The sequence below is a fragment of the Anoplopoma fimbria genome, chromosome 18 (assembly GCF_027596085.1).
Source record: "Anoplopoma fimbria isolate UVic2021 breed Golden Eagle Sablefish chromosome 18, Afim_UVic_2022, whole genome shotgun sequence".
NCBI classification, from domain to species: domain Eukaryota; kingdom Metazoa; phylum Chordata; class Actinopteri; order Perciformes; family Anoplopomatidae; genus Anoplopoma; species Anoplopoma fimbria.
The window spans coordinates 14,957,173-14,970,271 of record NC_072466.1 but is presented as its reverse complement, the minus strand read 5'-3'; the positions used below and the strand labels follow the sequence as shown (position 1 = coordinate 14,970,271).

At 42.0% G+C, this 13,099-nt stretch overlaps 1 protein-coding gene across 4 annotated transcripts in view; it reads right to left on the bottom strand.

Moving 5' to 3' along the window:
• Window positions 1-12,626, bottom strand: part of jag2b (jagged canonical Notch ligand 2b) — a 44,216-nt gene extending 31,590 nt beyond the window's left edge. For all 4 annotated transcript variants that reach the window (XM_054618251.1, XM_054618252.1, XM_054618253.1 and 1 more), the window contains exons 1-2: window positions 12,274-12,626; window positions 11,151-11,477 (exon numbers count right to left, since the gene is read on the bottom strand). In XM_054618251.1, the coding sequence (XP_054474226.1) occupies window positions 11,151-11,477; window positions 12,274-12,342 (396 nt within the window). In that variant the 5' untranslated portion in view covers window positions 12,343-12,626. The remainder of the gene's footprint in view (window positions 1-11,150; window positions 11,478-12,273) is intronic.
• Window positions 12,627-13,099: the final 473 nt, after the last annotated feature.

Sequence of the window (13,099 nt, the reverse complement as noted above, 5' to 3'; positions counted from 1 at the left end):
TTGGGAAAGTAAGGACCTCAAATGTCGATTGAGCCCTTTCTTTTTATACCTATCACGCAATAACTGTAGATGTGTATAACCTATACAAACACTGTGTGTAACCGTGAGCTCTTTCTGTTCCCATGTCATTGATAGGTGACCTGAATGTCCACCTCCCTGTTCCTGACTCCTCCACGGAGAGCTCCTCTGACATCTCCTGATTTATTGACTTCTGATGGGACATGAGGTCATCACAATTCATCCCGTGGCCAGTAATCGCTGCATGTAATCTTCATTAATCTGTGATGTCAATCCCAGCTTTTGGTTTTACTCGGGCTGAGACTACCCTGTTCCAGCAAGGGCAATCGAGTTGCGGCATCTCTGCTAAAAAAGGTAGGGCAGTTGGCACAACAGCATGCGATGCAACTTCTAACATCTTCTGACAATGATATTTAGAATTACCTGTAATAATCTGGATGAACAACAGCAGCACCATCTCTCTTAATGGGCCGTGATGGATAATTGCCGTCTCAGTAGTAGGAATAGTAGAATGAAAGCCATCCCGTAAAATGATCAAGTTAATCAAGTGTGAAATGTTCAGTTGCATCTTTTAGTCTAATTAGCTAAACAATTAGACACCAAACTGTATGAATGTCACAAAGTCTGGACACCTTCTGAGAGCACAACCAGGGAGACTCCCAATGGAAGGGGAACTTAGAAAAAGTGGATGTGAGCTGGATTGCACCAGCTTCCCATCACTTCTGCCTGGAGCGAGGACTCAAATTCAAATCTCTCTTGGTCGCACTCCTCACTCTGATCAGAGGATCAAAGAGGTTTCCAGTGGCAAAACCCTTGCAAATGTGGGGATGGTGTTGGCAGGCAGAGAAGCACAACTTGGAAGGTTTTGACCCCGTTTGACATCAGTACTAGACATTTCTGTACTTTGCTTGTCCCAGGATTTCACGTAGACGAAACTTGAGCTCAACAGTCTTGCATAAGCAGAATCATACGGCGGTTACAGCCGATAACGCCTTCCGGAACGACGGCATCGTCGCAGAAACATAGTGCCAACCTCCAGTTCCCCCTCATTTAAACACAGTCAGCTCTGTCAGCACTGTTGCTGTTGTTTGCAATTTTAGCACCGTTTACTGCGAGTCAGCGGCTCAGGTGTTACCATTTTGGGAGTCGTGTGGAGGTAGTAGATATGCTCTGCATTTCTAATCTAGCACTTTTAAGTGACTGATCGTTTTAGCTCCACAGTGTGCCACCACAACCACTGTGCTTTCCCAAAACCCCAGCGTCAGTCAGCTATCACTGTATGTGCTGAATTAAACTCCATCCCATTGTCTTCACCACGTGCCATTTTAAATCTTCAACTTGGGAGATACATGGACAAACCAGTATCCTTACCAGTTTCTTTGGTGTTTAGTTTGAATGAAGCCCAGCAGACAAGGCAAGCACCACTGACAATCATTCACACCACTAAGACTACGATGTGTGTTTGAGAAAGGTTACGGACTGCATGACAGTCATATATCTGTTGGGTGGAGAGGTGGAGTGCTGCCACGCAAGTTGCTTGCCAGAATCGTTTGCCAAGAGATGTCACACTGAAGGCAAGGCATTTGGCTGGCTGGTGTACACCGGCTGTGCACATACACACACGGCCCATTGAACATGCTGCTACTATGCCAACAGGGTCATTACCCATGCACTTCCAATACAACAAACCCCTCCCCTCCTGGTGCTAATTAACCAGCATGATCCAAGAGTATGCAACACGTAAAACAAACACCAACACATTTGCATTTGCATAGAAAAGCTAAATGATTTCGAATGCGAACAAAAGATATGTGCGAGTTGACATCAAGTAATTTACTGTTAAACTCAACAGAGTTGATTTCAAACAATGCACCAAACTGAGCTGAATTTCTTGCATGCTTCAAAATGAAAAAAAATGAATGGACCAAGTAGTTTTTCCATTCCTTGAAAAGGGCAGGTTGCTCTTGTATCAAAATATGTAGGTGTTTAAATCTGAAAATACTGGTCTGACAAGGATTGTAATAACAATACCTTTTAAGACTCATGACATATCTTCATCATCATCATCATGTGTGCCAAGAATCAAACAACTTTAAAGCTTCAAACAATCCCCTAATTGCTCAGTTCTCGTGGACTCGTAGATATATTTTACTTCCTCAGGTGCTAAATTTGCCTTAAGAAGTCTAAGAGCTACTACAGCAACTGACATGCTTCAGATACATTAACAGGCTAATTCCTGATCCAAAACAACAGGGCGCCTGACTGGAGTGCAATACAGCACCGCCTCCAGCCGAGTCCCATTATCATTTCAAACAGGTTCAACAGTACAGTGACAATTTAACTGCCCATGTAATGACGTGATTTAATTACCCCCACAAGGAGCCTCTAGCACCTGCACACCATTCATTTAACAAGAGGCAGGGGACGCAGCGGGCCACAGCAACACGCACAAACGGTGTATAAACACAAATCAATGCAGAGAACAATACACATCTGTGTAGCTGTTCAGCAGTACCCAAGCAGCTGACTTTAAGTAATACATTTAGTCATTTATCGGAGGCAGCAACTGATGTTTCAAGCCGTTTTACTCGATACAAAGACAAAGATTCAGTGGGATGTGAGGAAATAGTTTGAGAAAAGGGGACATTATTGTAGGTGTTGTGTAGTCATCGATATTTTCGCATTATGTTGTGGAGGTTTTCAATCTTCTCAGCCTTGGTATTTGAAGGCCAGTTAATATTACTGTGTCAAAATTTATGTAGTGATGATTTATTGATGGAAACGCGCCACCTCTACAGTAGTAGCAGTGCTTCTAAATCTACAGCTGCAGTTTCACCTCACCCCACTGAGTTGACAGCACATTGATTGATTGATTGATTCATTCATTCACAAGGGATCAGCTGTGCTATCACATAAAGTAAGGGCTATTTCCAAAGAAGCCCGTTTCACTCATGTTGCAATAGAAACAGCAATAATATCGTTTCTGAAGAAATTTAAAAACAATTCTTACCTAAAGTACAATGTTGCCTCCTAAACAGACATAAATGAGAAAGAGGTCAAAAGTTTCAACCATTGATTATCTTATTGATCGTTTGGACTGGTGGTAGTCTGGCGATAGCCTGTAAACCTCCTAATCTACATTTTGTAAAGAGTTCACTTACAGTTTAAGGACAGACAGTGTGATCTGCACCATTTCAAACCCAGTCAGAACACCTTGTGAATACACTGCAGGCATAATAACAGGATGACTGAAAAAAACATTAGCATCCTTTTGGCATTAGATACTGCAGACGTGAACAAACCATGGCGCTTCGTCAAGTGTCACATGAGCGCAGACCCACGAGAGTCTGCTCTTAGGCCAGCGCCTTAATCCCGCTTATGAATGCACCCCATAGGAATACCTGCACCATCATAACAAAAGCATTCGTGCAGTCCCATTTCAAGATACAAGAGCTGAACAAAATCATCCAAATATCAACAATAAATGCAGCTCCATGTCTCAATAAGTTTGAAAGAAAGAATATTTCTGGCTTGTCACATTGCATCTTGACTGTGGTCTGCAGGGGTTAGGTTACTATAGTGAAATAATTTAAACAGTTCCTCCTGATCCTATTTGAAATTTTTCCATGCCTATAAACAATTTGAATGTTGGTTTACACATGAAAAATTGGCTTTTCACAGTGCAGTGGTTTGCTTAAACTGTGGTTTGCAGAGAGGCACCAACCTGAAGGAGAGTAATTAGAGCATTTTTATACACGGTGGCTACAGGATACGTCGCAACCGTTTTGCTTTTGAATACCTTTGTTGGTAACGTGCAGACATGAGCGGGAACAGACATGATGGATTCCAACAGTTTTTGATGGCTCCACTTAAAAACATGAGACATTAGACACTTAGCTCCATCATCACTGCCTTTTAGCAACCTATCATCATGTCAGAGTGGTAAGCCAAAAGCTAACAATAGACTAAGAAAGCCAGGTACTGCAGAGGTTGATTTTGTACACAACTGATTTTCAGACAACTGTTAATTAAAACAAACTTCTGGATGTAGTCCGGACTAGCAACTTTACAAGTGAACTAGGTTAGGAGGACAGTACCAGAGGGAAACTGGTGCATTTTGGCAGAGGCAGAAATATGTCCAAAATTAGTAGAAAGTCACTTTAACAGCTCACAGCATCATAGAAACTTCAATCATAAAAATAAAAGTTAAAAGGATAGAAATTAGGTGGAAAATTCATGATGGTTGACACTGAAAATGCTCCAAGCAAGTGATAAACCTTCTCAACAGCAAAAAATTGCTATTAATTCCAAACCAATTTGCCAGATTCTTGTTCAAACTTTTTTTGTACAACATTAATGGAGCACACGTTAAAACATCATTGTTTCCCTGAGGCCCCCCCCGAGTAGGAAAAACATCCTTTAATTAATGGACCCTAAAAGAAGTTATTACCCACCTGTACATGCTGTGCCCTCATGTGAAATCACAGAAGGAACAAAACAGAGTGTTCTCAGAGGAAATCCCTAGCGCCTCCTTTGCGACACCATAACACAGATCCATTTAATATCAAGAATGTAGTCAGAGTCAGATGGCGATGACAAGAGTTCGGTCCACCCGGGTTTCCACAGGGCAGCTGTCCAGATCACACAGTGAAAACTACACTGCATCTTTGTTGATGAACGAAGCAACAACGCCGATGTCTGTCAGGCTTGTAAACTCTAATGTAAGGGAACAGTATGTAAGATTTCTAAGACTCAAGACGTGCAATAATGTCTGACGGATATCGAATCAGGGCATGGGGTTACAGTGATAGTGGTTTTCTTCTTACTCACTCACTGATTGAGTTTAAAATGACTTTTAAAACACTACTAATAATTCCAATATAGCCAAAATTAATTAAAAATGTAATTTTAAAAAAGGACTTGGACCCATCAGAACTTATTAAAATAAAAATAGCGTGTTTTATGCCAGACATATAATGATAGATATCTATGGGGAGAAAAAAAGATAATACAAGAAGCAAAATACGATCAAAAATAGAGGGTGTACTATTGTAAAAGTAGACAGATTTCCTGCAGTCTTTGTGCCTGAAGTATTAGCTTTTTGATTCAAGCAAACACATTATTGTTGATGAGTGGAGAGCCGTTAAAAAAAAAAAGTTTAAAAAGTAATAAAATTATCTAGTTAGTGACAAGTCAAGAATATGAATTTGCACACTAAATGCCTCCTAAAAAAGGGACCACACTTTGGGACCACCCAAACAAAAGTGTCATTGCTTGTTAGTTAAGCCTAAGGTGAGGGTAACCATTTCATGTAGGGACTTTGCAAGCTGCAGATGGACACATGCAGCTTGTGGCATTACTAAAGAGCTTTCACTGCACATGACCTGCAGCGTACACAAAAAGGAAATCAATACGTGTACTGAAGGTTTTACCGACAATTACCACAGCTGTTTGTCAGAAGATCAGAAAAAGGTATCATTCATTGCACACATGTGTAGGTTGTTAATTGTTGTGGTTGTTGTCAGCTTAACAAGTTAAAATTAAGCTAAAGAAAACAGCTCTTAGGAAACGCTGTCGTTTCACCTTGGCTGTTCATCCCGACTGGGTAATAATTGCATAATCAATACAAAGCTGAGCCGAGTCTCAGGTGAGGCTTCCGTGAGTGGTTTTCCACGCAGCAGCCCTGGGACCAGGGGAGGAAGGATGGGGGAGGGAGCCACAGAAAGGAAAGATAATTGTTTACAAGAGGCCTATGTAGCCGTTTCCTAGCAACAGCTCTGACAAACTCAGCATCAGGTGAGGCTAATCATGGCAGCCTGTGTTAGCCTTTGGTTATTTGAGCACGTGTGCATCCACAGAGGAGAAACATGTACACAGTCAAAGTGTTTAAATAAGCTTCTTATAAAACCTCTGTCCCAAACAGAAAAGAAACAAGACATGTATCTCTGTACTAATGTACCTCAAAAATGACATTTTCCACAGTAATTCGGACATTAATAAGTATTTTGTATTCGTTTGTATTTCTATAGAAGTTCAATCGGCTCATGATCTCAGAGAAGCAAAAACCTTGACTTTCTTCATGTTCAAGTAATTCAACTATGAGACATGCAGAACAATACATGACAGTAGCACAAAGAAAAGTATGACAGCTACAGCGTGTGCATTTGGCGTGGCCAGAACGTGGCCAGAACGCAGAGCCAAAAGACATTTAAATAGTTTGGGTTTGTTCCAAGCGAAACAAACTCAAGCAGGTCTGTGCAGATCAACCCGTCGCTTAAATGTGAATGAGATCGTCTACACCTCCCACTCTTTGAGATGATCAGCCTCGAGAGACTGACAGCACGCAACACAAGGGAGTGCACGAGCAACAGACCAAACAAACCAACTTGGTACACACACTTAATCCCTTAAATCACAGATACTCTCCAAAGGCTGAGTGTTAATCTTACAGGAATATTGAGGTTTAATTTGTCATGACTACTTGCTACAATGATAGTGCAACAAATTCTAGTTCAGAATCCGCAACTGCTCAAGCTTCCGGATGAGGTTGGTGGCTGTTTGCAGGTCAGCTACGTGCATCTATTTACTAGCCGAGGGAGGTCTGATACATATCCGAGTTCAGAGCAGATACAGTTACAAGCAGGCTCACATCTAACGGACGTCCGGCTAATGTAGCTGGGGGGCGGGGAGGAAGAGCGGGACAAAGAGAGAGAGAGAGAGAGAGAGAGAGAGAAATTCCACCGGCAATTTCATTAGTGATCAAATGGAAGTAAGACGTCTCTTTCCTTGTCTCTCTCCTGAAGTGCTCACACAGCATGGGCCAACAAAATGGAAACTCAATCAGACCGGCCGAACGTGGTACGGTGTGATCCACATGCTACAGTACTGACACTGAAAAACACCTTAAATCTGAACACCGTTTCTTAAAATATATTAGTATAAACATTTATGGGAATACACTTATTTTCTGTCTTTACGAGACTTGGAGCTACGCCGGCCACGTCTTATGTGCATAAGCTATGGAGCTGGAGATAGGAAGAGCCTAGCTTAGCATACAGACTAGAAATGGGGGGCGGGGAGAAGCTAGCTTGGTTCTCTTTAAAATGTCAAAATAATCACCTCTGGAGCTCATTGACACACATCTTGTTTGTTTAAGCTGTACACAAAGGAAGGGATGTGAAAACAATAATTTGTGGTTTTAGGAGGAGTGGAACTATTTCTTGATGAATGAAAGCCAGGCCCAGTGACAGCCTGCAGTCTTGTTGTCGGAGGCTTATTTTTAGCTATGCTAACGCTAAAAAAGTATGATATTCCCATCGGCCTCAGCTGTACTTTTGTGTGAAGTGCTAGCAAAGATGGTTGAAATGGTACACGTCCAGTCTCCTACGTGGACACGGCCATCGAGTGTTCACTCGTATTAATTGACTCACACGCACAAACAGGACATATGTAGAGATGTCAGATCAAGAGTACTGCCAGTGGACAGGATACCTGAGCAGCTGTGTGTTCGGTGCCTTGCTCAAGGAGGTGAACAGTCCCCCAGCTACGGGTACACACTTTGTACTTGGTCGGTACAGGGATTTGAACCGGCGCCCAGCAACCCTGACACAGCTAGACTCTTAAGTTTGTTTTATTTTAGAGAGAGAGTTTTAATTTCTCCTTGTTTCCCCGTCTTTCTGCTAAGCTAGGCTAAGCACATCCTGGCTCCAGCTCTGTACTTAACACACAGACATGAGAGTGGTATTCGTTTTATAAGTTTGGAGTACAATATCATTGACACCTTAACAAAAGATAAAAATATTAAAAAAGAGAAGAGAAAGCAGAAGCAGTGCGCATTTACTCTAAATCCAAACCCGTGGGGGAAGCACTGAGTGTAGGCTGGGCGGCAGGTGGCAGTAGCATTAATAGTCTCTTTACTGGCATGCTGGCATGACAAGCCAGAGCTGGAGGACTTCCAAAGAATGGATAAGCATCATGCAATCTGAGTAAAATCAGCCATTAGCGACTGCATCCCACTGGTGTGATGATAGCAGGGCCGAGACGAGAAGAGGCTATGATGTCTCTCTGTGTGCCTTCACAGAAGAAGAGGCTTTTCCCAGAAAAGCAGGATGAGTGTAACTGTTACAGCCAGACACTCAACTGGAAGATGAAAAGTGCTCTTTGAGAATTTGAGAAGTGTCTATTCAGACAATTAAAAAGGCATCAAAAGGGTGTTCCAACGTCTCTGAATTTCAAGGTCCATTTGAAAATCCCTCTTTTGTAGGGAAGATATTCAACATATGCAGATTTATTTTGTTGCGCTGACATTTAAGGGGCTTACGAAAGATGTAATATTTGGAACCTAAAGTAAAATAAGTATTTCATTTTTCTGATTTCCTCAAGATGCTGGGTTCGGGACGACAGAAGAGTCCAGCCCTCTTTGCTTAAAATGGGCAGTTGGCCAGATGACACAGCCTTATAGTACACTGCATCTTTGTTTCTTCAGTGAGGAAAGCGACAACGCCACAGCAAGTGACCCCACAGGCTTGTTGTGACATCTGGCACTGGAATAGTGCACTGTTATCAGCCGCGGCCACTTAAGAGAAAGACAACACACCAGAATAGCCCTCTTCACCTCTGCCTCGAGGTGTCAGTCAATGAGTCCAACAAGAGACTACCACTGGTTCATATTCTATGTGATGCATGAATGCTAGATGAGTGGCGTTTTATACATGTAGCTGTGGTGGCACCTTGGTTAGCCCAGGGGGTAAATGTTGAGCCTAACCCACCTGGTGGTCCAACCCAAAGCCTCCCTCATTAAATATGTGGCTTTTTACCGTGTGAAATCACACCTTGGCAATTCTCCCCATCAAGCTTAAACACATAAGCAAAGGCTGGTAGTTTTTCTAAAGGCCTCTGTTATAAACAGCTGAAGGGAGCCCTGAAATCATTAACAAAACCTGGATCAAACATTTGATGCCTTCAACATAAAAGGCTGCAAAAAAAATGCCAAGCTTTCAGGAGAACAGCATAGATAGCTGCTCATTATTTGGATCAGCTTTTCTTCAAAACAAGGCTCCATGCAACGGATGATGGATCTGTTATTTTTTCCCTTCTTTTATTGATCACTTAAACATTAAGTTTTGTTTTGTCCAACCTATCATTAAAGAGCCTTATCCAGGGCTGCAACAAACATTTCATTATAAGTTATTCTGCTGATTTTTTTCATAAATAATTGATATACACCATATGGTGTATAAAAACGTCAGAAAACAGTGAAAAATATAAATTTCCCACAGCCCAGCGTGAGGTCTTCGAATGTCTTGTTTTGTTCAAACCAACTGTCCAAAATCCCAAAACAAAACTACTACAAATAAAAAGCTGGAACTACAAAAGGATGGCCATTTTGCTTACTTTTTATTACTTTTTTTAGCCATCGACAAATATTAGTCGTCAGACCAATAAAAAGCACATATATTCTGGTCTGCACAACAGTCCACCATTCACATTACAGTATAGTTCCTTTGACCAACACTATATTACAATTCTGAATTAAAACATGAAGCAACACAACAATAGCTTTATTCCTAAAAACACTACTATATTACATCTCATTGTCCAAAACCATTTACAATAGATTCACTAAAGCTCGATGGCAAAAGGAGCTAGAGGTCATAAAAAATTGGATTGACTTCCTCTCAAACAATTAACTAAATGTGTGTTCACTGCTACAGGACCAGTGTGCCTAATCCATCAGCTATCACTTATCTGCAGTCACATGAGCTTAATTGCCCTGGAGGGGCCACCTGGCACCCACAGCAGGACACCAAGCTGTGGGGCGCAGAGGAGGGAAGAGAGGTGTCAAAACCAGCCAGCGGTCCGTACCGAACCACTGCCCGCAGGCATCGAACACATACTTCCCACTCACAGCATGATGTCACCCATTCTTCATTATAATAGAGGATCAATTGGAGAATCCATCCAACACATCCAACCAGGCTGCATCTACACTTCATGTCATTTTGAACATTCCCCCCCCAGACTTCTGTGATAAATTTGTCAGTTAAATGTTGCCTTGCATACAAGTAAAAATCAGATATCTCATGAATGTTGAGTCAAACTGTTAGTATTCTTTTTAAATCCAAAACACAAACCATTTCAACATTAAAAATCAACCTTCACTGCGCTGGATACTTCCCAAAACGGTGTGGACCAATCCTTTAAGTCTTAACAAACCAAATTCCACTTAATGGAATGCATTATGATGGAACTGCCCTTAACATCGTTGTGAATCAGCCAAATGTCATGCTCCGGAGGTAAACAGCACTGCCATTACCGTTTCTCCATACGAGAAGTAACAGAGTTCCCCCCCCCTTCCAGGTTCTACATATCAAAGCATTTCCCTCTGTCTAATTACCCTATCATGGCTTTGGCAGGTGCAAGCTGGTGGATTGGAACAAAGCCAACCCCCATATATCAGGGCAACTTTAAAAGATGACCCAGATGACACTGCTACCACTGTAGCTGCAATCGGATCCCTGTGAAGCGTGCAATCGTTTGACAGGGATGCGGACAGGATGCTGCCAAGAAGTATAAAGAAGTCTATACTCCCTGTAAAGGCACCTACACACGACCAAGAACAAGGATTTCTGCTCAATTTGGCATCAATGATGATCCATGTAGGTGCAGTTTATAATTTGATAAAAATGTCAACTTTTAATGAGAGTTTCTTTCTGTCCAGCATCCTACTGTACAGCTTCCTGTAGCGGAAGATGGCTGCAATTAGAGCTGCAACAATAAGTCGATTAATCAATTAAGTCACTTTTCCAGCGTAAATGCCAAAAATCCAATGATTCCTGGTTCTCAAAATGTTAGAATTTGCTACTTTTCGTATCACATGATAGCAAATGTATATATTTTGTTGGAATTGGTCTGGAGGTCTGACAGTAGGAGGTGTTTGATGACTAGGACGGTGCGATAGGTATTTTTTAGACCATGTGAATAATCAATAACATATGTTTGTGTAGACTTGTTTAGAATGAAATCAGTAGTTTGCAGTGACAGAAAATGATGAACTTGTATCCAGATCAATGTTGCTGGGAAGAAACACTCAGGTAGACTGAATTTATAGAAAGAAATTTGGAGAAACTCACCGGCCACGCAAACTGGAACGGGATCAAAATCTTGCCAGCCTCGTCGATTTTATTCGCGTTATTCTTTGCGCTCTTAAAAGAAAACATATTTCCACCGAGAACTTGCGTAGCTGCAGCTCCGAAGGTGCAGGTGCCGCTGCTGGTGGTGACGACCTGCGTCTGGAACTCTTTCAGGCAGATATTGAAGTAAGTGTCGCACTCGTCTCGGGTACAGCGCAGGTCGGAGTCCCTGCTGGAGCCGTCGCAGCACTCCCCGTCCGCCAGCTCGCCGTTTACATTCTCCACCGTGATCAGCTGCAGCTCGAAATAGCCGGTCGACTGGGACACCTAGAAACAACATTTAAAAAAACAAAAAGACCCAATTTAAGCCTGTGTGTGTGTATATATATATATATATATATATATTTAGGCCTGTATATTTACAGGCTGCAGCATGGTTTGGGTTGCTCAAACATTGGTGCGTAAAATGGACAAGTGGCCAAGCAGTGCCTGACTCCCAATTAAATGATACAAGAATATTCAGATTTTTTTTTTTGGGGGGGGAGATATTTCCCCAAATAATGTGTTGCATCATGACTTGGAGCACGTGAACAGCCTACAGTTGGAGGCTGGGGATTTAGACAATCAGGTTACTCTGACGGGAGCAAATTAAAACGCTGCAGCCGGCAAATTGATGCTATGAATATTTACAACTTATTGGTTCAGGTTTAATTCTCACTGCCCAATCCAAAAAATAAAATAAAAAAAGTAAAAAATATATATATATATATATATATATATATATATATATATAAAATAAAAAAAAACGTACAGGGCTCTCAGGATTGTAACCAAAATGGAGAGAAGCCCCTGTATCAATTCCTCAGACTTCTTGTCTTCTCATGGTAACGTGATCACATGCTCCACAACTGACGGCTACGTAATTCAATTATCGATTAATGTGATGCGAATATGCAGAGAGAGAGAGAGAAATACGCTAATCTGCCCACGCCCACCAACTTTTGACATTTGTCATTTTTTTTTTATTTTAAACATTTTTTTTTTTTATTTACGTGGGAGTGCAGCGTCAGAATAATATTTGGAATAATAAAAAAATAAATAAAAAAAATAGGAGCCCTCTTACCTCCGTCCATAACGTCAACAGCAGGCACACTATTGGGAAGCAATTCCTAATCCTGGTGCGATTCCACATGCCTCCGATTAATTAGAGTGACATACGGGGAGGGGGGGACAAGCGATAAGAAAAGACAAACAGCCGCGGACCCGGCGACTAGTTCCTCCTCTCCTGACATGCAAAAAAATAAAATATTCACATGCGCGTTTTTCTCCACCGAGTACGTCCAGATTTTCAGCGAGGCATTACATGCGTGTGCGTGCGTGTGTGTGCGTCTGTTTGTCTGTGAGCAGGCGGCGGATTGCAGCGCAGTGATGGTCCATGTACAGGAGTGTCCCTCCGTCAAATCTCTCCACACAGCAACTGAGATGTGCCGTAGCCACAGCCTGAGGAGAGGATGTCTGCTTTGATTGGCAGCTCCGCAAACCACTTACAAATTGGCCTGCGGGGCAGCCTCTGAGCCAACCGGATTAAGGGGCGGACAATAGTACGCGAACCCACCACCACCACCACCACCAACCCTCCTCCCTCCTCCCTCCTCCTCCTCCTCCTCCTCCTACCAAAACTTGTATTATGGTGGGGTTTGTATTGAGCTTCATTTGGGACAAGCCGCGTTACAGCATGCGAACAAAGCAGGGGTCGACTTTAATTAAACGCCGCCCGCGAAGATATTATGATGAGCAGGGCTATTCTTTTCAAATGAGGACTGCCATAAATTTAATTACAGCCAGGGGGAAACAATGTATGACTGTTTGCTTTTAAAAAATAATAATAATGATATATATATCAGGCGTAATTAATTCAAAGCATTCATCAACAAACCTTTGAAAAAATA